Source organism: Halichoerus grypus, chromosome 8, assembly GCF_964656455.1.
Source record: "Halichoerus grypus chromosome 8, mHalGry1.hap1.1, whole genome shotgun sequence".
NCBI lineage: Eukaryota > Metazoa > Chordata > Mammalia > Carnivora > Phocidae > Halichoerus > Halichoerus grypus.
In genome coordinates, this window is record NC_135719.1 from 43385272 (window position 1) to 43411702 (window position 26431).

Consider the following 26431-nt stretch of genomic DNA (forward strand, 5'->3'; position numbering starts at 1 on the left):
TGTAGGATAGCAAATGTGTGTTGTTTTAAGCCACCATGTTTGAGGTGATTTGTTATATGACAGGCAGCTCTAGGAAACTAGTATCAGGTATCTCAAAATGTTGAACTGGAAAGACAGACTCAGGATGTTCACCTCATTTCTGAATCAAGTGAATGAGACCCTCTTATCAGCAAAGGCTCAGACAAATGGTGAAGCATCCTCTGATGTCAAGGGCGTGTCCGTGGGTTTTCTCTCTGTTGACTGAGAGACACAAGGGAGATGCACAAGAAGAGACAGAGGGCTTTAAAAAGAAACGATGGGCGGGGGGGAGGGGCTGCTTGGCAGGAGAACAAGAGATTTTACCTGGTCTCCTGTGAAGAGGCACCTGTGGGCTGATGGCGTTGGTCCCCATGATGACGTACTCATAGTGGACTCCTGGGTTGGGCTGCTGGTGTATCATCTGACAACACAGACGTCAATGTCACTGCACCGGGACACACTCACATCCCTTTCCTGCTGGCCCAAGGACCCCCGGTATACATGGCACTATCTATAAATGAGTGGGTTGATTCAGATCTAATCATATTAGTGAACCTGTGACAGATTAAAGGAAAGCTCTTCCCAGATGGGTTTTTTGCTTTTGAAGAATGAAGGACTTAGAAGAAAACTAGTCTGAAAGTCAAGATTTTATACATTCCAAATAGGAAGATGGGAGCAATGGTAGTAGAACCTTTCTGTTGGCTCTCAACCATCTCACACCATGGTTTAGATTGTGCTCGGTTCTCTCAAAATGGCCAAGCCATGTGTATGCGCCCCGGGAACTCATTTGAACACTAGGGGGCGAGATAGAGTCACGCCAAGAAGAGCCAACCCTCTTGGGCAGAGCCAGCCTGTGATCCTGTATGTTCCTTCAAAGAACCCTTCCTGGCCATGAGGCTGGCTCAGGAAAGGTCTGCCCCACCCTCTCCCTCATCCACTTTCTGGGTCTCATCCCCTCTCATCCATGGAAAGCTCCAGAACCACAAAGACATGGGGTCAGGACAACTGGTGTCAGGGAAGTAAGTGTCCCTGGTTCCTATTCTCTCAGGAACCAATGACAAAAGCAGGATATCAAGCAGGAAACTGCAGAAGGCCGTGGAAGTCAAGAATTAAACATCCTCTGGGACAGAAAGCACAACATAAATCAGCACGGCTTTGCAGAATAAATCCCTCCCTACTGGCTTCAGAACACACAGTCCTTTGTGCCCATGGCCTTGCTGGTGAGAAGGAGCAGAAGGGGAATCTGCAGTGTGAATATGAACCAGGCAAGAAGGAGACACTGTCCTGTTCTGATATTTCTGTCTCTACTGCTTTCTAAAGGGGTTCTCCTGTTGACCAGTTGTATAACCTAGAGCAAGTCCCATGGTCTCACAGTTTTTGATTTCCTCATCTGGAGGAGGAGCTTAGAATCACAGCTGTCTCTTAGATCCTTTAAAAGCACAAGCGTCTCCCAGTCACCCCTGCACAGTGGGTCCTGTTGGTTCATGAGAGTGTCCATTCTGTCTGCCATCATCCCTTTACCAGCTCTCTCCAGGGGAAATGGGGCCTCCATTCTACAAACCACCCGAGGGAAGGCAGACATGAGAACCACTGAGCTCCTGACACCCAGGAACCATGGTGGTGAATACAGAACCCCAAGGGATGAAGGGGTGTGGCCTCTGGTTCCACTGTTTACCCCCAATTCCCTCATTTCTCTTTTCACATATTCTGACTGTGGGTCTGAGGCCGGAAACCCCCCTCGCCTCTCTTATGCCTTTTCTGCATGAGCATTCTGCCAGTGCAAACCTTGTCTCGTTTATGAAGTTATTGCTGGCCACCACATCCTAGACCACCCACAGTGGGCCCTTAACGACCGGGGTTTTTACCCCGATGCCATTTGAAACTTACCTGAAGTCCAACAACCAACTGGACAGTCTTAAAAAAAATATTCAAAATTAACTATAACAAGGCTTCTTTTATAGTTTCTAGTCTATGAGCCACCAGGCCCAACAGGAATGAACATGTAATTATATAATTGGAGAACTAATATTTATAAAATTCTAACACAGCAAACTAGCATGTAGATTTGCATGGCTTTGGAGATGGTAAGAGAGGGCAGATCCGTGGTTGAGGTCGTCTTTGTCAAAACCTGATTTCGGGCTTTTATTTCTTGTCACTTTTTTTTTTTTTATTTCCTGATCTTTTTAAGAAGACTGGATCTTAGTGCTTTCTTTAAAAAATAAGGACCATTTTAAACTCTGGGGCGACTTCATAATTTAGTTTCTTGTAAAATAAATCCCAAATTTTGTCTTCTGCCAGGCAAGGAACCTGTAGTAAACCTCTATATTGTTACTCGGAGCTTTATTGTATCATCTGGAGTACTCTGGAGCTCTCGTTTCTTCATTCGCTTTAATAGAATTTGAAGAGGGCTGGGAACTTGAGTGGTCTTGTCTTGCTTTAGGGCATTTGCTTTCTTTTGCCATAAAAAGAAAACATGCCAAATTAGCATTAGGAGAAAAGTGCCTGGAGGGGAGCCAATGCTCATGAAATAAAGGATATGTTTTGCCTCTGATTTGGTTCAACAAGTAAAAATGGTTATAGGGGGTCAATAAACTCTGAGGGTAATAAGCATCTGGTAAAGTTTAAGGTTTCTGTGAGCTAGGTACATTTAGAGGTGAGTGGCAAAAATGAACGCCAAGCACCTCGGCACCTCCAAAGGCTCAGCTCGAATGGTTTTATTGAGCACAGGCAACAATTTGTTGCTTATTTGTGCTAAGTGTGGTCCTTGGAAGAAACATAAGATGCAAAATCCCAACAGTCCAGAAACATCCAAACTCACATAGACATCCAAGATCTCATTCGTGGGGCCTTCAGCCAAAAAGGATTCTCCAGCGGTGCTCGAAATCTCATTTGGACGCTTGTAGGTGAACATGGTCCCTCCGCCCTCGTATTTTCCAGGCCGGTCAATTGCCCAGTTCCCGTTGATGATGGAGCGGCCAGAACGACTTCGCAAAGCTGTCAAGAACAACAACAACAAAAAGAACAATAAGACAATTCCTTGAGTAAGCCCACAGGGTGCACAAGAAAGTGAACTGGCTTATTCTAAATTCATCAAAGTGTTTCCTGAGGATCCACTATGAAGATCTGCTACAGAGAAGATCCACTATGTGCCAGGCACTGAGCTCAGCCCTGAGGGGGTGAGGCATCTAGGGCTTGACCACTTTCTTCAACCAGCTCAATCCCTTCCACCACTTGGACTTAGTAGAGAAAGGGGGAGTGGGAGTGGTTAGGAGAGAAGGGGAAGGAGAGGGGAAGGAGAAAGTTAGAAGAAGAAGAGGAAAGGAGAGAAAGGGGAACTGTGTCTTATCCCATTATCTAGGTGAGAGGTTGCACATGGGCAGCCTGGGAGCTGATTTTGGCCCACAGATAAGCTTAGTTTGGCCTTCATGGTGTTTTGTTTTGTTTTTAAATAATTAAACCCAAACTCAATTTGGGTTCTCTAGCTTCTAGCTTGTCATGTAAAACAAGAAGACATGTTAGCATTGGCTCGACATCCCCTCACCGCAGCAACCAGCGGAGCTGAGGAGGACTGCCCCGTTAGATGGGGTCTGTGTGCTCTGGTTTGCCCCAACCCCACCGCTCCTTAGGACTCCCCGACACTGAGGCTAAGTTTCAGTTTATTGCCCATTCATTTATGACTATGGATTATTTATTCCATCTATGATCATGCTGGCATTGTTATTTGTCTCACAGAATAGAAATTTTCTTATAATTCTTTCTACTGGTAGGTCTACTAAAAGTGACAAAGCTAAAGATAGGTCTAAGTGGGTCCCATGATTTTCTCCTACCTGATCACCTTCATTCATTTGTATGACCTTCCTGACTTCTGTGGGCTTTTGAGGCTAGATGCTCCCACATACACAGTCAAAATTGATCCTCATGACACTGCTAAGCAGGTGTCCCCAACTCTCAGAGCATGGTTCAGGGATGAGAGGGAACTTGTTCAATTTCGTGAAGATGAGAAGCGATAGAACGGTATCCACACTTAGGAGGGAGGTAAGAAAGGAGAAGAGGGGCAAGGAACAAAGTGTTCAGTTAATGAGAGAAGAAAGGACAGCATGTGAGAGCTGACTTTCTTCCTTTAGGCATTTGGCGCCTCTGAACCCCCAAGCCAATGGTGGATTGAGTTTAAAAGACATCCAGTGTTAAGTGTCATATACATAGTGGGCCTGTGATGGTCACTGGCTCTTTGCAACTTCACTTGCACAGAATTACTAAATTTAATTTTGTACAATGTATTATGGAAAAATTTATATATAAACCAAAGCAGTGAGAACAGTATAATAAACCTCTGTGTATACATCAGCTTCAGTAATTATCAACTCATGGCTTATCCTGTCTCACTCTGCAAATCCCAGACCCCATTTATCCTTACATTTTTCAGGAGGTGTCTCTAAAATATAAGGACCCTTTGTTTCTTAAACCCATTTTCAGCAGCATTTCTACAGTGGGCCTCCGGGGGCCGGCAGAGTCAGAGCTGCTCCACGGGGTGGAAGAGCTTCCTATTTAGAGCAGGGGACCCCACAGACTCCATCCCTGGCTGGCTGGTTGCCATGGCCACTGGGAGACCACAGCTGTGGAGCACTGAATACCAAATTATAAAATCAATTCAGCTTGAGTGACAAAGAAGGTCAAGAGTAGAGACTGAGAAAGAGTAGGTTTGGGGCCGTTTTCTCTCAAAAATCACACTTGAGAGTGGTCCATATGGTCTCCAATTCTTCACTTCCCATTCATTTCTCAACCAGCTCCAACCTGATTCCTGCCCCCACTAGTCCATTGAAACAATTCAAACTAATGTCACCAAGCCCTCCACGTTGCTAAATCCAACGGGCATCTTCCAGGCCTTCCCTTGCTAGACGTCTCAGTAGAATTTGGCACTACTGACCACTCCATCCTAATTGAAACGTTCTTTCTCTGGTTTCTGAGACACCACAGTCAGCTTGCTGTCCTCCTGCTCTCGGGATGCTCATCCATTCTTCTTTTCTGTGTCATCTTTCTCTACTTGGCTACCGAGTATTAGCATTCCTTGAGGATGAAGATTTGGGTGCTGTACTTTCTTGGGCAAGTTCATCTATGCCATGGTTTTAATTACTGTATGCTGCTGGCTTCCAAATTTCTGTTTCCAATCCAGAGTTCTCCTCTGGTCCCAGACTTCTTTCTCTGATGGCTTACTTGACAGTTTCACTCAGATGTCTAAGACTGAACTCACCCTTGACCTCTTCCAGTGTCTCCTATGTTAGTAAGTGGTGCTACCACCTACTTCATCAGAAATGGAGGAATTATCCTTGACCCCTCCCCCTTCCTTATCCCCTATATCCAATCCAATCATCAAATTTTATTTGACCTCCTCTATATTTCTTGAACCCATCAACTTCTCTCCACGTCCACTGCCATAATCTAGGGCAAGACCACCACCAGGTCTCATCTGGACTAACTCGAAAACCGTCTAATTGATCTACCTATTTCCCTTCTTTGCAGCCAGAGTAATGTCTTCCGAATGCAGGTTTGACCATCAGCTGTGGCTCAACACCCTTTAATGGCTTCCTATTTCTGTAAGAGAAGAAACCCCAATCCTTAATAGGTTGGGGCCTGCAGTGATATGGTGCAGCCCCATCGTGCACCACACTTGTCTGCCCTCTGCTCTCTGGCCGCCTTTTAGCTCATCTAATACATCATGTTCCCTCCACAATCCATTCTTTTCTTCCAGAAGCGTTTCTCTGAACCTGGAATCATATTTGTTCTTTAGATGTCAGCTCCTTCGGGGAGTCTTTCCCAACCCCCAGTTCAGGCCTGTCTCTTTTTTATGTGCTTAAGGGATGCAAAAGCCTCTCCTCCAAGGCATTTAACTCAGTCTGTACACACATCCATTCAGAACATGATTGAACTAATGTTTGTCTCCCAGAGCACTGCAAGCTCCGAAAGGTGTTTCCTCACTGTTACAGGTCTAGTGACCAGCGCAGTGTTTACCATATAGTAGGAATTCACATTTGTTGAATGCAAAAATACATAACAGAAAAAGACACAAGCTCAAAGGAAAGATAGGCAAAGGATGATGAACAGGTAATTCAAAGAAAACCAAGTACAAATACTCTGTAAGCAAATGGAAAGATGCCCTGCCTTACTTATAATTTAAGAAATGCAAATCGGGCGCCTGGGTGGCTCAGTTGGTTAAGCGACTGCCTTCGGCTCAGGTCATGATCCTGGAGTCCCGGGATCGAGTCCCGCATCGGGCTCCCTGCTTGGCGGGGAGTCTGCTTCTCCCTCTCCCGCTCCCCGCTCTTGTGCTCTCTCTCTCTCTCACTCTCTCTCTCAAATAAATAAAATCTTTAAAAAAAAAAAAAGAAATGCAAATCAAAACTGCAATGGTATCTTCTTGACCCACCAGATTGACAAATGTTTGAAAACATTTAATATTGCCAGAATCGGCAGGTGCGTGAGTAAGCAAGCATCCATAACATTGTTGGTAGGAAGGTAAACCGATTCAGCCATGTTGGAGGGCAATTTGGTTATATTGCTAAAACTTTAAGTGCCTATACACTTAACCCAAGAATTGTACTTGTAGGAAACTACTTTGAGGGATATACTTTCATAAGTATACAAAAGTGTTTGTAACAAGGATATGCCCTGCAGATTTTTTTAAAGAGAAAACCCCAAAACAACCTAAATATGGATTGCTTACATAGTTTGTCATACTGAATGTCCATGCAGTGGGATCCATGTGGTCCCCAAAACAGTGAGATAGGTCTGTGTGTGGGGGTATGGGAAGAACTCCGTGATAAATTTAAATGAAACAAAAATGCAGAACAGCATGTTTGGTATGATCTCATTTGTGTATAGCATATACATAAGACGTATGCACATGCATAAAACTTTTCAGAGAATATCATAAAACTCTTAACATTTGGGGACAGGAACTAGTTTGGGATGTGAGATGAGAAGGGAAACATTTATTTCACATTTTATATCTTTTTATTGCCATTTAAATTTTGTTTTACCATACGCATATATTACCTTCTTTAAAGCTTAAATCTTTTTTAGTTAACATAAAGGACATGGTACAAGCAGAAATACTCCCGAGGGATATACATATTTTCCCTTTCTTTCTTGGTTCTTCTTAAAATCCCATTCAGAGCATCCAAAGCTCAGAACTGAGGTAGGTTCTGGCTAAGATTTTATGGCTCTTAATGGCAATCTTGTAGAAGAGGTTGTTATCTGGAAACCCCCCAAAAAAATCCATTAAAAAACCACCTGAAATACTGTACAGGAGAAAACTGCATGGGTTTCCCAGGAAATAAAACACGGGGACCCCGAATCTTTTTACCATCTACTACTGTTACCCAAGCACCCGCTCTCGGGGTTTAGATGAATCTTTCACCATATAATAGCAAAGCGTAAAAAAAAGCTGTAGGAGATTTTTAGCAGACAAGGGCCCGGTTCCATATGCCCACAGGTTAGCTTCTGAAATAGGTCCAGCACTAGCCCCCACCTGGGCTTGCATATTGAAAGCAGCTGCACCTACAATTTATGGGCCTGTAAGCAGTTCCAGTGCTATGTAATGGGTGTCCAGAACTACCCCACAAAAAGGTGCAGGTGACTCATGGCTCTTGTTAGTGGGTGTGGTCACGGAAGGTCAAGCTTTGGCGAAGCTTGTCACAGCTACGTCAATAGGAGGAAACCTCCACTCTTGTCTGACATATGGATTTTATTCGTTCTAGCTGTCAACGCTGCGCATATGTATTTGGCCTAAACTATGTGCACCAACAACGCCCTTCTCCAAGATCCATATAGGAATCGCTTGCTCATCCGAGTCCTGCTTCTCAGACAATTTATCCCACAACCTTAATGCCCGCTGTTGCCCACCCAACCACTGGTTCCCGCATCCAAACAAGAAAGGTGGTTTCTTTATGGCCAACTGATCACTGTGATCTAGACATCTGTTTTTTCCTTTTTTTTATTTTTTATTTTATTTTATTTATTTTTTAATTATTCAGGTTTTTTTAAAGATTTTATTTATTTTTTTGTGACAGAAAGAGAGAGAGAGTGACCATGTACAAGCAGGGGGAGTGGCAGGCAGAGGGAGAAGCAGGCTTCCTGCTGAGCAGGGACCCAGATGCGGGTCTCCTGGGATCACGACCTGAGCCGAAGGCAGACGTTTAACCGACTGAGCCACCCAGGCGTCCCTGTTTTTCCCTTTGGAAAATGAAAATCGACTCCTCCCACTAACAAAATTCCAAGTTCCAGTAGTTCTTAGAAGCTATCTGGGAAGTAGCATAACAAGCTCGAGGGCGAAGGGCTCAGACAGACATCACTGGCCACCACCACAAGGCCTGCTGGGGGGCTGAGCCCTGCCATTTTTGCTCCAGTCTATGAGCTTTCATGGAAGCTCACACGTGGGCACAAACCCAAGTGAGTCTCAGAGTATGTTAGCTAATGTGGATGTCCTGAAAATGGAGCACGCCTACTCACATCATACGACCACTTTGGAGGGGTCTGTCAGTTACATCCTTATCGTAGCCTTCCTTCTATTATAAATTCAGCAACCAATCATAATATTAGCAGTACCGTGACTGTGTCATCAATAGAAATCACACATGTATTCATATGACATTACAGCTGTTACAGGTATTTTGGAATTTTTAAGAAAGATTTTATTTATTTATTTCAGAGAGAGAGAGTGAGAGCAAGAGAGAGTGCAAGCATGGGTGGGGGTGGGGGTGGGGGGGAGAGGGAGAAGCGGACTCCCTGCTGAGCAGGGAGCCTGACGTGGGGCTCGATCCCAGGACCCCAGGATCATGACCCGAGCCAAAGGCAGATGCTTAATTGACTGAGCCACCCAGGCACCCTGGTATTTTGAAATATTATTGAAAAACTCACCGCTATCTTGAATCGGCAATAATTATTAGACCCTCCATGAGATCTCCTATTTTAATGTTAAAGAAGCACATGCTACTAAAAATTACTAAGAAGCAAATTTGTTTTCTAAAAATATGGTGATAATTATATTTCAATATAATTGGTTTTCTTTGTACTCTTCTATATCTTATATTATGGATTTAAAAACAGTAGTCTGAGAAGGTATCCACAGACTGCCAAGGGAGTCCGTGACACAAAAAAGTGAAGGACTTCTGGCCTAATGATTTATGGTTTTCAAAGCAGAAATGTACTCACATACCATGAAAGCCAGTTGCATAAGGCAAGCAGGACACATATTACCTTTATTATACAGATGAGGAAATAGGCTCAGGGAGATTAAGTTTCTTGCTCAAGCTCACAGATTGTTAGTAGTTTAGGACTTGAACTTTGATGTTCTGATTTCATCTTCTTCCCGTTACACCAGTAGTTCTCAGAGACTGGTCCCCGGACCAGTAGAAACCCACCTCCTGGAAGCTGCTTAGAGGCAGAGGCTCAGGCTGGTTGACTCAGAGACTCAGGGGTGGGGTCCAGCATCCGGGGTTAACAAGCCCTCCACGTGGTTATGGTGCATTTAAAGTTGGAAACCCACTCTTATTTTATTATATTTTAATTTTTGTTATAACCATCTCTTATTGTTGAGTCCCGATCAAAAGAGAAAGCTTCTCGATCAAGGGAAGCATGGTTTTACTTCACATATCTGGCTTTGCCTGGACAACAGAGCAGACGCTGAGAGTGGAGAAGACCAAGGGACAGTCTGGGGGTGTGGCCTTCATTCCACTCTACCACTGAAGCTCTCACTGCCATGCCCGCCCTCCTGGTCTGTGGGCATTTAGGATTCCCAGAGCCAACCTTCCCAGGGATTGCGTGATCAGTAAGCAATCCTAGAGGGCACCAGGAATCCTATATATACACGAGGCAGACGCCATTAAGGGTTTGGATTGTGACTGACCCTGGGTGGGGGTGGGGAGAGAGTCCAATTCAGCTCAACAATAAAAAATGATCTCAAGACACTGGGTAAGCCCACATACAGTATTGTCAAATCCGAGGATGCACACTTCTCCCCTATTCTCACATTACAGATGTGGCATGTGTCTTAGGACAGAAAAGCAATAGTTGCCAGGCAGATGACTAAGTTCTGATGTCGTTGTCACTTCCTGAACACATGTGAGATTCGTTTGAGTAAGTCACTTCAGTTGAGCGAATTTCTAGCAGTCCAATTTGTAGTTGTATTAATTTTTTAAAAGATTTATTTATTTGAGAGAGAGAGAGGCAGCGTGTGAGAAGGGGGAGGGGCAGAGGGAGATAGAAGCTCGAGCGAACTCCCCAAAGAGGGCAGAGCCCAACACGGGGCTCGATCTTGTGACCCTGAGATCCTGACCTGAACTGAAACCAAGAGTTGGTCGCTCAACTGACTGAGTCACCCAGGCGCCCCTCTGTATTAATTTTTTTTAAATTAGGATATAGTACATCTAAGAAAGTATTTGAATTATAAGTTTATAAGCTGATGATTATTTTAAAAGATTTTTTATTCATTCATTTGGGAGAGAGAGACAGAGAGAGACAGTGAGAGCACGAGCAGGGGGGAGGGGGTAGAGGGAGAGGGAGAAGCAGACTCCTCACTGAGCAGGGAGCCCAATGCGTGGCTTGATCCCAGGACCCTGAGATCATGACCTGAGCCGAAGGCAGATGCTTAACTGACTGAGCCACCCAGGTGCCCTGCCTGATGATTTTTTATATTTGTATTACACCCGTGTCACTACTACCTGAATAAAGACCATCTAGACCCCCAGAAAGCAACCTCTTGCCCCCTCAAAGTCATTACTCTGTCCCTACAAGACCCACGGTTCACCGCTACTCTGCCATCTAACACTATAGTTTTGCTCGTTTTTGTATTTCAAATCAATGGAATAATACCGTACATATTCTTTTGTGCTGGACGTCTTTTACTTAACTTCATGCCCATGAGATTCATCCAAATTGTTGCATTTATCAGTAGTTCATTCTTTTTCATAGCAACTTAGTGTTATATGAATATGCCATTTATTTGCCTTTTCTATTATCAATTCGCTTTTGGGTTGTTTCTAGTTTTTGGCTCTTATGGGTAAAAGAGCTATAAACATTTGTGTATGTTTCTGCTGGACATAAGTCCTCATTTCTCCTGGTGATATACCCAGAAGTAGAATTGCTGGATTATGGGTATATATATGCTTAGTTACAGCGGGCACTACCAAACATTTTTCCAAAGTGGTTGTACCCTGGAGTTGATGTTGGGAGCCAGGGATGTCACTGTGGAGAAGGAGACATAAAAGTGGAATGGGGGAAGGCCAGACAGAACCCTGTGGGGATGGATTTGACTTGGAGATAGCGTGAATTCATGATCTTGAAATTATGTATGTCACCGTGATGCCCCACAAAACTGCCCAAGGTCGAAAGTGGTTCGGAGTAAGTTTTAGGATCTGAATATGAAGAACGCTTAGAGTCCAAATTTGACGGGGACAGAAGGAAGTAGCATCTATACAAACATATATGTTATGGTTGATTTCTATTAAGTTTATTTCCCTGCACTATATATATGTATGTTATGTATAATATATATATTCCCTGCACTTATATATTTACATATGCACCCCCTTGCTAGAAGATGAGTGCTTTATTTTTTTTATTTTTTTATTTTTTTATTTTTTAATGATTTTATTTATTTATTTGACAGAAAGACACTGCGAGAAAGGGAACACAAGCAGGGTAAGTGGGAGAGGGAGAAGCAGGCTTCCCGCGGAGCAGGGAGCCTGATATGGGGCTCGATCCCAGAACCCTGGGATCATGACCTGAGCCGAAGGCAGACGCTTAACGACTGAGCCACCCAGGTGCCCGAAGATGAGTGCTTTAAAGGCAGATACTGTGACATATACATTTTTGCCCACTATTTGGCACTTGGTTGGCACTTAATAAATGCTTGTTGAATAGAAGTAAGTTATGAGCTGTATTGTTCTGATCTATCATATTTTAACCTTGGAGTTGAGATAAGAGATTCTTGGAAACTCCTTCAAGTCCTGCTTATATCTGAATAATCCTGTTTAAGAATTCCAATCTCACAAATGTCCTCCATGCCTCCTGACCACAATGGTAAATACGTGCAGTGATGCATAAAAATGCTGTTAAAGAAAAAAAAAAAACCCACAAGTATTTCTCTTTAGGGAGATCCAGGTCCAGTTTGATAAAGTATTCCAATTACGGTTTCTGTTAAATAAATATACGTACATATCACACAATAATTTTTCAGTTCAGATTTGCTTTGGCATTTTGGGTTTGGAAAGAATTGAGCCTGTGTGATTCTCTAAAACATAATGCAACACAGTTGGACTGAAAATCAGAGTATTAGAGAAAGAAGGTTGGCTCTCCCTTTGACACGCTATGATCACAGGTTGAATAAGGGGAAATGCCAAGTCTTTGTTCTTATTTCATTGCTAAATTATAGCTAAGTATGGCTAATTCTCATTCTTTAAAATATTAACATTTGATTTATTTTGACTCCAAATTTCCTTTGAATACTTACTAACTATAAAGGAACTTTGTGTGTTTTTAAGCCCCAAATAATGCTGTATGAAATAGATACCATCAATGGTTTAAGTAAGAAAATAAGCTGGGCATGGCACTGGGGGGTGGGCGCTACAAAGATAAGACCACCCACAACTTTGGGAGCTCAGATACATACTAATACATGCGAACAGAGAGGCTGTCAGAATTTCCTTGGGCACATAGAGGATTTTGGAGAGGAGGTGACATTTGAGCAGGAATTGGTAGGGTGAGGAGGTCACCAGGCAGGGGACAGGGGAGGGCATCTGGGGACAGAGAACGGTGTGGACAAAGGCTGGGGCAGGAACAGGCCTGACCTTGGAGGGGTGAGGGACAGTGTGGGGTGCTAGAGGGCACCCAGGGTGCTGGGGGCTGGAGTGGAGTGGGGGTGTGCGAGGAGCACCCCTGGACATGGGGTGGGAAGGGGAGACCTCGGGCTGACTGTGGGGCTGGGTTTTGGCACTGGGAGCCATGAAAAAATGTTGATCGGGATAATGACAGTGGAAATCTGTTTGGAGATAACGCTGCTGCTGAATAAGAAGTCCCAAAGCTCATTCACACCACAGTTGCTGAGTACCTACCATGCCTCTTCCCACCCTTGGGGCCAGCAGGTCTGCCACGGCGGCCCCGGGGGGTCTCAGGGCTTCTCTCCCTGTCATGGCTCCAAAGTCTACTCCCTGGGAGCAGGGAAGGACCATGTTTAGTACTTTCCTTTAGAAAGAATTCCAGAAGCGTTAATTGCTGCAAAGGGCCTCACTACAGCTCAGTTCATCTAGGGATAAACCTAGTATCTTTCTCACCCTAAATGAGCCTGCTTCCTAACCCCTCCATTTAAAACACTGTTCTCCCATTGCTCAGGTTCAAGTTTTGGCAACCATCTTCTGCTCTTTCCTAACTTTCTCCCTGCTAGCTGATCACTCATCAGGCGTATCATCCCCTTTGCTGCCACTGTGGTCCCCTCCATCCCTCTCCTGTCCAGTGGCCTCTTGTCTCTGTTCTCTGGTTGCCTCACAGCTGGACCGTGGCGGAGAATCGTGGATCTCCCTACGTGCCACTCTAGATGAACCTTCTGAAGTGCACCTTTCCTCCTGTCTCCCGCCGGACCCCAAGCTTCCAAGCCAAGGGAAAAAGCCCACCCTCCCCTGATTCACACTCAAGGTCTTGTGTGATTTGCCCTACCTTCAGCTACTTCACACAGCCCCTTGTCGGCACTCAATCAAATGTGGAAAATGTCAGAAATTTGTATGTCTGCTTTTTTAAAAAAAATTCAGTTGTGACTTCTCATAGGGCAGGAGCCCTGTCTTACTTAGTACCTGACAAAAAGACACTCAGATGTTGTTGAGTACGGTTAGTGTCCCCAGCTCATCCTGAGGGTCCTATTCTAGCGTTGCTATTTCCTGCTTCCAACCTCTTAACCCTGCTCTTGGTGTCTATGCCCTGTTTTCTGACACTTCATCCATTGCTGTCTTCATTGTTTTACTATTCTAAATGCTGATTGTAAACTCCGCAAGATTTTTTTAACTCCAGGGGCAGACAGTTAAATTAATCAAACTCTTCAGCTTATGACACTTTTGCTGGGCAAGACCTCGCTTGCCTTATTTTACTTTTCCCCTTCACACTGGATTCCCACTGCCATCACCCTGCCCATCCCAACAAGCACCTACACTGATGTGGTATATATGTGTATGCAGAATTCAGGTAAATTTACCATGTTTCCAACAACCCTTTGCTTTTAAAGTCTACCTTTGTTTCTGTAATGACTAGAGTCTTCTAACTGCTGCATAATATTCCATGGCACACACCTGCCTCAGTTTACTTATCTGATCTCCTAGTCCTGTGGGGACTGGTTTTCTTTTTATGGTCCACAGTGGCAACAAAGAGCTGGTATTTAGAAAAAGCTCAATGAGTATTTGTTGACAAAGCCAAGAAGGTTTATTTTTAAAAACAGCTACCTTATCAATAGTTTATCAGGGCCCACAAATGTAGGTGAAATGTAGCAACATGTCTTCAAGAATGCATCCTCCCCCTGGCATAAACAGGGAAAATTAGGAGCTGTCTAAAAAATAATATGTCAGGAAAAAAATATGTCAGAGGTGAGACTAGAATTCAGCCTTTCCTGTCTCCTGGATGCTCTGGTCAGCTTTGTCCCAAACATTCTCACTAAGGAACATCTGTGGTGACCTCACAGAGGTGTGTTAGGATTCCACATCGGTGATCAGAACACACAAAAAAGGAGCATCCTGCATATCCAGTAAGAGGTGAAACCCTAGGAGGTGTAACCTGCTTGGTTTGAGGGAGGAAGGCCACGGCAGTCAGTTGTATGCAGGATGCTAGCCCACTCGCCCGCTGGCCTGGCACCACCCCAAAAGCAGGCCTCAAAGATTTACAGCATTGGTCACTAGATTGCAAAAAACCCCCAAACAACCATGACAAAGAAACACAACCCAAACATACACACACCCCACACATATACTCTATAAAACAGAAAGTGCCCTATGAACAAAAGAAGAATGTAATGAATACTACTGGGCTGTTGTGTGCGCTTCACGTGTGCGTAGCCACAAGACTCTGCTCAGCTGAACAGTGTCTCCCCAAAATTCATGTCCATCCAGAACCTGGGAGTGTGAGCTTATTTAGAAGTAAGGTCTTTACAGAATTAAAGATAGAAATACCATACAATCTAGTAATTCCACTACTGGGTATTTACCCAAAGAAAACAAAAACACTAATTCCAAAGATATGTGCACCCCAATGTTTATCACAGCATTATTTACAATAGCCAGGATATGGAAGCAATATGAGTGTCTATCAGTAGATGAATGGATAAAGAAGATGTGGTGCATATGTATATACAATGGGATATTACTCGGCCATAAAAAAGAATGAGATCTTGCCATTTGCAAGTGCATAGATGGACCTAGAGGGTATAATGCTAAGTGAAATAAGTCAGACAGACAAAGACAAATACCATATGATTTCACTTCTTTGTGGAATCTATTAAACAAAACAAATGAACAAACAAAAAAACAGATTCTTATATATAGAGAAGAGGGGAGGTGGGTAGGGGTGGATGGGTGAAATAGATAATGGGGATTAAGACATATAAACTTCTAATTATAAAAAAAATAAGGGGGGCTCCTGGGTGGCTTAGTCAGTTAAGTGTCCGACTCCTGGTTTTGGCTCAGGTCGTGATCTCAGGGTCCTGGGATGGAGCCCTGCGTAGGGCTCCCTGCTCAGCGTGGACTCTGCTTGAGATTCTTTCTCCCTCTCCCTCTGTCCCTCCTTTATTTATAAATAAATAAATCTTTAAAGAAGTAAAAAATTGTCAGGGAGATGAAAAGTACAGCATAGGGAATATATCAAATAATATCATAATAACTTTGTACGGTGACTACACTTATGGTGAACACGAGTAATGCATAGAAATGTTGCATAGAATTATAACACCTGAGACTAATATAACACTGCATGTTAATTATACTTCAATTAAAAAATTGGTGACCAAAAATAGGAAGCTTGAAGCATAACTTGAATCCAGTGAAAAAATTCGAGCATGTGAGGGAAATTCCCAAATGGATCTGATGGTGGTGTTGCGGGGGGTTCCAAGATGGCAGCAGTAATTCATCCCTAACTAGTGAACTGCAAAGGCAGTTAATCTAAAAAAAACACAGGATGTACTTTGATGCTAATTTAGTATAAAGGTTTTATGGTATGGATAGAAAGCAACCTAAACCTAGCTATGTTTTTTGAGTATGAGAACTCTGAGCAATAATTACCTATCAGTTTTAATGCCTTGGAAAGCAAACTTAGAGAAAGAAATTCCTGCTTAATTATTTTGACTGTTGAGCATGATTCTTGCATGTGATACTCCTCTAAGACTGAACCACTTAGGTCTTTGGAGTTATAAGGGTTACATATCTAAAGGTGGCAACTTGTCCATCCACTAGTTGAACAGATAGGAAACATTTTCCCATGATGATAATAATTTAAAACATTATCTTTAGATGAAACCCAATGGATACTTACTAAAATGCAAAATCACATTTGGAAGAGAAAACAAAATTTCAAAGACACTTGGACTTGCAGTAGAACAATGCTGGGCTAAATCCTTAGTCTCTAGAAAGTATTAACTTTCCTAGGCTAGTATGGGCTTAAAGTTAAGAAACCCTAATGAAGTGGATTGTTCTCTCGCCATCTTGAGAATTTAAAAATAGCATTTATGTTTTCCTCTAGCACACATTCATCTTCTGTTATATTCGCAGCCTACTCTCTTAAAAAACTCTTCATTTAAAAAAATGGGAATGTCAAATATATTAAAAATAAAGCAGTAAAATAAAATCTCATGTACCCATCACTGAGCATCAGGAATGATCAACATTCAGCCATTCTTCATCTGTATCTCTCTAACTGCTTTCTTAGCTTTCTTACTTTTCTTACTTACACTTTCCTCGGAGCTGGGGCAGGGGTGGGGAGAGGAGATGTAGTTTTGTTCTTCTTCCTGGAAATATTCACTCAGTTCAGACTCCAAGAATATAGTTGATTTTTTTACTGCTCTGCTTTAATTCCATTTCCAAATTGGGGTAAGGAATGCAGCGGGGGAGCTCAGAATGGAATTAACCCCATTTGGTTAGTGTTGCTGTGCTTGGGGTTTTCAGCACCAAGGGATGATAGAGTCCAGTTAGGATGGCATAGGTGTAGAGCCATGGTTCCCAAAGTGTGATCCCTGGGCCAGCAGCATCAGCATCAGCATCATCTTAGAATGTGTTAGAAATGAACACTCTCAGGCCCACCACAGACCTCCTGAACTAGAATCTCCAGAAGTGGGGCCGCCTGGTGATTCTATTGCACACTCAAATTTGATAAGCACTGCTCTGGAGGTTAGTTAGGCTAACTTGAGACACGGCCCGCTGTACGAACCAGGGATATGATATCCAACCTACGTTCTCTGAATACCTGTGTGTGTGTTTGAGAACATGCGTGTGTGTACACGTGTATATACACACTTGCATATAAGCATATTCTTATCTAAAATAGCTTAGAAATTTATTTCTATATGAAAAATGGGATACAGCCTTGATATAAACAATAGGATACAAACAGATGAAAATCCCTAGGCAAAACTTAAGCATCATTCTTGCTATATTTACTCTTACTGCTTTCAGATTGTATTGTAAGTTACGTGCAATAGACGTGTGATCCCACAAATTTTGACACGTTGTATTTTCACTTTCATTCAGTTCAAAATATTTTCTCAGTTCAAGACTTCTGAACTTAGACTTCTGGTGTTTCATTTCCATATGTCGTTTACTTCAGGTATTTGGGAAATTTCCAGATCTCTTTGTGACTGATTTCTAGTTAAATTCTATCGTGGTAAAAAAAAAAAAGCATATTTTATATGATTACAATTATACTAAATTTGTTAAGGTCTGTTCTGTGGCTCAGAATATGGTTTATCTTGGTGACTGTTCCATGTGTACTTGGAAAGAAAGTGTATTTCTGCTGCCGTTAGATGAAGTGTTGTATAAATGCCAATCAAACTGTCTACTTGTTCTATTAATTATCTTGAGAGGAATGCTGAAGTCTCTGAGTATAATTGTGGATTATACTCAGTTTCCCCTTTCAGTGCTATCAGTTTTTGCTTTATGTGTTTTCCGGCTTTTGTTTAGGTACATATGCATTTATCACTGTTACGTTTCCTTGGCCATTTTCCCCTTTATTATTATGTACTTTCCTACTTATCTCTGGTAATTTTTCCTTGTACTGAAGTCTACTTTGTGTAATCTTGATATTGCCACTCTGTTTTCTTTTGATTAGTATTTCAATGGCATATCTCTTTTTTAACCTTTTACTTTTAGTCTACTTATATCATTACATTTAGAGTGGGTTTCTGTAGATAGCATTTGGCCTTTTGCTAAAAATCCAATCAGACAACATTTATCTTTATTTGGTGTTTTAGACTATCTACATTTAACATAGTTATTGATTGGATTTAGCTCTACCATTTTATGAGTGTTCTGTTTGTTTCTTCTGGGTTTTTTGTTTTTGTTTTTGTTTCTTCCTTTGTTCTTCTGTTCACCCTTTTCCTCCCTTCTGTGGGATTTGAATAATTTTTAGATTTCCATATAATTTACCTATTGACTGGTCACATCTTTTGTATTACTTTTTAAAAAAAGGTTGATTTGAGAGAGAGCATGAGCACGAGGGGCAGAGGGAGAAGGAGAGAGAATCTCAAGCAGACTCCATGCTCATGTGGAGTCAGATGCAGGGCTTGATCGCATGACCTTGAGATCACGACCTGAGCAGAAACCAAGAGTCGGATGCCTAACAGACTGCACCACCCAGGCGCCCCTCTCTTGTATTTATTTTTTAATTGTTGTCTAGGGATTATAATAACAAACCTCATTTGTCAGTTTACTTGAAGTTAATATTTACCACTTCAAGTAAAATGTAGAGTTCTTGAAAACATATAGATCCTTTTATCCTCCCCTATTTATATTTGCCACATTTATTACATCTACATCCACTGAGATCTTTCCAATGTTATAATTTTTGCTGTCCATCATCATGCATATTTTTTATAACTCAAAAGGATATGACCTTGGCTTTTTTAACTTCACAATCCAAAACAGGCAGCGGGTATTATGAGTTCCATTTTAGAGAGGAGGAAATGGATAAATTGGGTGACTTGTCTACATTCATACAGTTGGATAATAGCAGAACCAGGACTCCACCTCTCTGTCCTCACTTCCTATTCCTTTCCCTTCTACTAGGCTGCCTTTTGTTCTTCACATGCAAGTTATAGCTTTGGTACAAAAACTAGAGTCTGTGCAATTCAAAGCCTGCGAACTTTCAACAAATAATATTTAAGCATTCTTCCTTTTGGAAATACCTTGGTGAGCTGGAGGAAGTGGCTCTTATATCCTACGTGTGGCACCGAGATAATAAGCAGAAAGATCTGGGTCTAGTTTCCAAGGCACTGGGGTTAACCACACGCTGGCTGATGCTCTTCATGTTCCCAACTAACAAATAGTTCAGGCCCATGGTCATTTATGTTGGCTCTCCTCCATTTGGAATTTGCTACTTCTAGTCATCAAAATAATCAGGATTCCAAATACAGATGGCTGAATGCAAATTTCATTTCTGTGGAAGTCCTATTTCCCTTCCCTTAAATTGGTGGTTTTTAAAAACTGTTCCTGGGAGTTCTAGAGATTTTCCTTAAGTTCCCAGATTTCCATGAAGTCTCCTCAGAGGTCAAATTGATCTTCAGTGGGTGGGTGGGGTTGTGGGGAATCCACTTCCTTCCTCCTTTGTTTGTTTTGAATATTTTATTTCATTTGAACACACAGTTCCTTGGAACTATAACAGGAATTTGAAAACCTTCACCTCAGAGCCTTGACTCAGCCTTCCAGGATGGGAGGGAGCTTGAGATTTGTCTACTTTAACCATCTTGGAAGACTTGAGCTCATCACCACCCGGTGACAGGCAGCCTGGGTCTGAGCAGCTTCGATGGCAGGGAATCTCCACATCTTTAGCACCTCCCTGCTTCTGTGCTTAGCTCCGATGCTCTCCATCCTTGTGTAGATCAATGCTTGGTGAACTTGCCTGCCCGTTGCAATCACCGGGACACAGAGAGTTATTTTGAAAACACTGATGCCTGGGCCCAGGCCAGAGAGGCTTGATTTAATTGGTTCCGGGTGCAGCCTCGGGAATGGGAGATTTAAAAGTTTCCTAGGTGATTCTAATTTGCAGCAAAGTTTGGGAAACATTGCCTTTGATGAGCTGAGACCTGCACCTGTGAAGTGCCCATGCTCCTCTGGAAAGACGCATGTCACCAGCAAAATCCATCTTCCATAAGAACATTTACAAAACCCAGAGACAGCTTTCACTTTCCTCCCGGAGTTCTCCCCTTCTGATTAAAGTCCTGGGGCTCCCCAGATGTCTCCTGCTACCACCTGTTATCCGGCATGTCTATATTTCTCTTAGTGAGGTGCCTCCCTGGAACACAATAGGCGAGAATGGATTTGAGCATCACATCGGAGTAGAACTAGGTATCATCCCTCCTTCTCCATACTCTACTTGGCTTCCTGCATTTCTTAGGTAGCCCCGGCACATGGGTGATTTGATAAAGAGCCTCTTTCACAAAGGTGCTGCCGCTAAGCTCCTTCCCCCCGACCCCCTTGCATTTGGACAGGAATGACTAATTACTGACCATGACCGAATGACAGCCAGAAAACCAAATGAGCAGAGCCTGTGGACAATCCACCCTTACATCCCTCAGCCTTTCACGGTTTACAGAGTAAAGTCACACACCCTATTTCCAATCCCTCCTCCCTCTCCGCTGTCCTGATTCCAATCCTATCGTTTAGGTGCGGGAGGTAGTTTTCCAACAAGGAAGAGACGTGCCCCAGACCCCCGAGGTTAGTAAGTAGTGAGCAGAGCCGGGGGGCGTTACGCAGGGCTTCGGCTCCCGCAGTCAGCGATCGGGGTGCCAGGCCCCATGAGTGCCCGTGGAACTGCACAGTCCACGGCGGACTGGGAACAGGACCTCATGGAATGTTACCTCCAGGACAGCTGCGGCCTGGCGTGGCAGGGGGCCAGGGCCACCCAGGCTCTCCGCACCACCAGCATGCAGGAGCGTCGGCAGCCCTGGGGGAGGGGGGATGGGGGGGCTGGGGGGGTGTCTCTGCCACAGTGTGGAGAGAATAAGGCCATGTTTCAGGCAGCGTTGCCCTCCCCCTCCCTCCAAATGCTGCCAGAAATTATGTGGTAGCTTAAAAGCCTCTTTGGAGAAAGACTGCCATGTGCGTGGCTGAACCAACATCAAAACCAAAACCCAAACTAAAAAATCTCCACTCAGACCACCAACCCCAAAACAAAAAACAGACCAGACCAGAGAGTGGGCAATCTGTGTGGTGAGAATTCATAACCCATCTCATGATGGATGCCCTCCTGCACATACACGTGGTGCCTTCTTTTCGGTTCCTGCCTTACCTTTGCCCTGGGACTTAACAAAATCTCCTCTAGCACCTGACACTTTGACTGTCCGCCCTTGTGGTTTCCAGCTCAGCTCTGACCCTGGACTTTGGTTTTCTCATGGCTCTTTGAATATTCTCAGGACTTTCTCCTTTCAGACTCCCGTTGCTGACCCCACTCTGGGTCTTCATGTCACCTATTTCACTGATTGAACTAAAGACAGCATGACACCCACAGGCTGGGCAGTGGGCACGGTCTGTCCCAGGTGCAGCCAATAAGGATATGCATTGTCTGTAGAGGATTTAAAAACGGTAATGAAAGCATCTAGAGGGCGCCTGGGTAGCTCAGCCATTAAGTGTCTGCCTTCGGCTTGGGTTGTGATCCCAGGGTCCTGGGATTGAGCCCCGCATCGGGCTCCCTGCTCCGCGGGAAGTCTGCTTCTCCCTCTCCCTCTGCCTGTCACTCCCCCTGCTTGTGCGTTCTCCCTCTCTGTCAAATAAATAAATAAATAAATAAAATCTTAAAAAAAAAAAAAAGGAAGAAGGGTGGGTGCACTCCCACCTACCCTCCTCTCCTGCCGTGGCATGCCTCTGGTAACATTCGGTCACAGATGTCCATCCCGGCCTGGGCTCCATTTCTGTCCTGTCTGCTGGGCAGGACAGACGTCACATCTAACAGGCTCAGGAAGGCCTCTACAGAACTTCCCTCACAGTTTGTGAAAGGGAACTCCGTTAACTGTTAGAAACAATATACCCTTAGAAGACAGAGTAGCTACTATGGGAGAACTTGAAAACCGGAGCAAACAGGACTTAAAAAATCTCCGAGAACATATTCTCAGATGACACTGGTTATTTCCAAGCACTGGAAAGTATCACGCTGGAAAAAGAGGGCATGAAATTGTTTTTATTTGAAAGGCATTTGTTTGCGAAAACCATGCTTTCTCCAAGCAAAATGTTAGCTTGCCTGGTTAGAAGTTAATTACAGTATTTATTGCTTAAAGCCAGCCTGGAATTTTGGCTTGAATTCTTACGAGCCTGTGATTGGTGGGGGGGTGGGGGTGGGGAATTACCTATTCAACCCAAGGCCAGTGAGCTAAAGGTTGATCTGATAACTGCCTATTTCAAAAGGACCCAAGAGATAAGAAATAAGTCCCTGAGGGAGGAAGAAACAAAACTGTGGTTTTAAATCCAGGAACATTATCGAGGAGCTGCCGGAATGTTTGTTACCGAGGATGTTGCTACATGAGGAAATGACTAAAAGGAATAAAGTGATTAGTTGCTTTGATTCTCGAATTAATAATGTCCTTGTTCTTTTGATGTCTTCCCTGTTCACATATTGGTTTAATTAAGATATTTGGAAGTGGAAGTCCAGTGTAAACAGAGAAATCATGCGCTTGATATGCTGTTAATGGACTTGAGCTTGACCATTCTAACCTGTCTCAAAAGCCAACATCCTTGTTAGTCATCCCCCTTCAGCCCGGTCTTCAGGGCTGGGAACCACTGCTGACTTGTTTGGGCCTCTGGACATCCCGACTATGTTTTCCAGCTGTCCCCTCCTTGGTGCCTATTTGACCTTGAATTTTGGGTTTCTCCCAAGGTTCTGGCCTCAGTCCTTTGATTTCTTCTTCCTGCATGACCGAATTGATTGGTGGGGCTTCAGTGCTCACCCCTGTGTGACTCTCCAGCTTGGCCCTCCCACCTCAACTCAGAGACTTTAATTCCAAATGTCAGCAGGTCTTGTTCTCGACCTTAATCCCTCCTGCCTCCTTCTGCCCGCCCTCCAAGCATTCCTTCTCCTTTCCATCTCTTATCTCCCCCTCTCTCTGCCAGCTTATCTCCATCTTCCAAGAAAAATGTTTAAGTCTACCCTTGCCTTAAAAAGGGAAAGAAAACCACATACCACGCCAGCCTCAGCCCTGGCACCCCTTAATCTCTCTCCTCCTCTTCACTGTCAAATTTCCTAAATAACATTGAGTCTGGCTGCCTGGCACCTGCAAAGGTCAGGAGTCATGTTCTCGTCACTGGATACAGCTGTGTCATGTTTGCAGCACGTTAACCCTTTCTGCTAGGACAGAGACCGCTCCCCGAGGAACCTCTCCCACCCCTCACCTCCGGGGAATTGCCTCTCCTGACCCCTGCTTACCTCTGACCATGCCTCGGGTCCTCTGCCTCCTGCTCTCCAAAGGGAGCTGTTGCTACGGTCTTTGGTCAGCTCCTCTTTCTCCTCCACTCTATCCCTTGGACAACCCCAACTCTCCACTCTGAAGAGATGAGTCCCAATTCATATCTTTGGTCCTGATCTCCTTCCTGAACTCCAGCACCGGGTTTCCCATGGCCTGCTAGAACTTACCCTGGTACATTTCATAAAGGCCTCCAGTTCAACACGTCCCAAACCCCATACACCATTTTTCCTCCCAGCCCTGTCCAGGCTCAGGTATCCTCCCAGTCATTGGGCCAGACACCTTTATTTTCCCCCTGCTCCTCCTTTAGCTCTGACATCTAATCAATTACAAAATCCTATTTCCCGAGCAAACTGCGAACCCTATTCCACCATATGCATTTAGAACTTCCACACCCCCAGGCCCCTGCCTACACTGTGCTCTGTCCAGAAGGCCTGTCCCTTGTGAGGAGGGCACCGTGTGGACATTACTGCCCCTTTCCAGGCTGGGCCTCAGTATCCTCACATGCAAAATCAGGGGTTATAAAGGCAATCTTAAAGCTTTGTGATTCTCTGGATGAAATTCCTCACCAGGTCTGTATGTCCACAACCTACTTATCTTTCACAATTCATGGCAACTCCTGCCTCCTTCCAAAGCTTTCTCTGACTCCCTCCCTGCCCCACCCCAGCTAGAAGTAACATCTCTCCCTCTGGATTCCTATAACACTGTACTTATTTCCTTGAGGGAATTTATCACTGATTACTTCTTATCTGCCCCATTCGATGAACTGACCACACGCTTTTGGAGGGAAAAGGTGAGTGTCTAGAGCTTTCTTCTTTAAATCCTTCTTGTGTCTAGCAGGCAACCATGAAATAGTCGTTGAGTGAAGACATGCATGAGTGTGGAATCCTTTCCCTTGATGAAAATGAGCAATAGCTTCTAATTTTCTCCTGGCAGTTATCCTGAAATAAGGCTGGAGTAGCCGGCCTGCCCTGAGATCTAGAATCAGGAGCGGGCAGGCCTGGCAGCTGCTGGGGGCGTTAATGTGTAAGGGGCTCTGACATCTCCAGGACAGCAACATTTTACTAGAAGATGAAGGAAATTGTAGTTACAGCTCCTCTCGGGCTCCTGTGTATGGCAAGAAGACGCCCTGCACGGGCAGTTTGGGCTAGAAGAGACCTCTCCTCCACCACAGCACAACACTTCACCAACAACCAAAGCCACTCAGATGTCTTCCAAGGAAAGTGGGTCTGGTTATCTTTGGGGTTCTAGTTTTGCTAGTTTAGAGTATGAAAATCGAGGCCCTGCCACCATCAGCCTCCCTTTTCTCATGCAGGGCTCAGCCTCTCCTCGAAATGAAAATTGAGTACTTGAAGACTCACTTTGAGGGGCAGTTGGCCTTTGACTGGTCCTGGGTGCCCACCCCTCTGACCCTGCTTCTTCCCAGCAGGACCCTTCACTCCTGTCCCGCCAGCTCCTTGACTGCCCTTCTGTGGCTTAGGATTATCCGTGCCCTTTGGTTTCTGCTTTTCCCCTCCAGATCCTACCCTTTCTTCAAGGCTTGGCCCACGTTCCTCCATGTCTGCCTCACCCCCGACTACTCTACATGTCACTGCTTTCTTTCTGTTTTCAAGACCCAAAGTGGACTTCTTATACCTTCCCGAGGCCAAGATCTTTAAATCAGAGCCCACGAAGATGGCATCACTATCCTCTTCTCCAAGGCCAAAGGCTGCCACATTTGCACAGCTAACAGGTCTGGGGAGGGTCTGGATTCCAAGCTGGGTTTGGGGCCCAGTGCTCTGGTGACTTGCACGACATCATGCTCTCCCCATGCCATCATGTAAGGCATTCGAGGTAGGGGCTGTATCAACATAGCCTTTGGATCTCCAGGGTCCAGCCTGGTTACAGGGGCTTCTGGATAAATGCACAATACCTCAATAAATGCTTAGCTCTCAATCCTTTAGTTTAACATTATGCACTACCTTCATCTTGTCACTTAGCAATTTCACTCTAAGAAAACTGGTTTTTTAGGGTGAAATCACTTTAAGTTATGTTAAAAATTTTTTCATTAAATGAAAAAAAGTTTTTCATTAAATATTGGCTAAAATTTGCCAAGATCCAGGGCAGGAGACAGTCCTGACAAGGAAGAAATGGCGGAGGGTCCCGAGAATTAGAGTGTCTCCCCCCCAACTCCCCCAAGCAGTGGAATCTTGACCTGCAGCTGAGCCTCACACTTGTCCTGAAGAACTGCCCTCACTTCAGACCCACTGAGGAACCATTTCTCTTGTACCATCTGTCTACACTGCAGGCCCAGATGAGCTGTTTTCTGTGGAAAGACCAGCAAGAGGTCAGAGGGCAGGGTTGGCTTTAGGCATCTGTCAGAGCACAAACCCTGGGGGCCCTGGCCCTTGGCTACTTAAGACCTCCTTGAAATCTACCCCCTCTCTTTGCCTCGTGCCTCAGGTTACAACCTCTCACACTTCTTGCTGGCTCCGGTCACCACCCAGGAATGACTGAGTAAAACATTCAGATGTCAATGGACAGCTGAGCAAAAGACACAGCTAAAGGAAATAGGTTCACTCACCCTTGGAATGCCTACAAATTAAAATAATAAAGCTGTATCATTTTTCACTTCCAAAAAAATTAAATCCTAATAACACATTTCCTGGGCTACATGAGGAGACAATCACAGAAGAGCAACGGCCAGAAACCTTTAAAAAATGGGTATCAGATTTGCTCCTTCATTCGCTTAAATGC

The 26431-nt window shown here is 44.2% G+C and overlaps 1 protein-coding gene across 1 annotated transcript in view; it reads right to left on the reverse strand.

Moving 5' to 3' along the window:
- The window catches only part of THSD4 (thrombospondin type 1 domain containing 4), a 561701-nt gene that overhangs the window by 43218 nt on the left and 492052 nt on the right, over positions 1-26431 (reverse strand). Inside the window, exons 9-10 of the mRNA XM_078079143.1 lie at positions 2837-3012; positions 343-439 (exon numbers count right to left, since the gene is read on the reverse strand). Of these exons, the coding sequence (XP_077935269.1) occupies positions 343-439; positions 2837-3012 (273 nt within the window). The remainder of the gene's footprint in view (positions 1-342; positions 440-2836; positions 3013-26431) is intronic.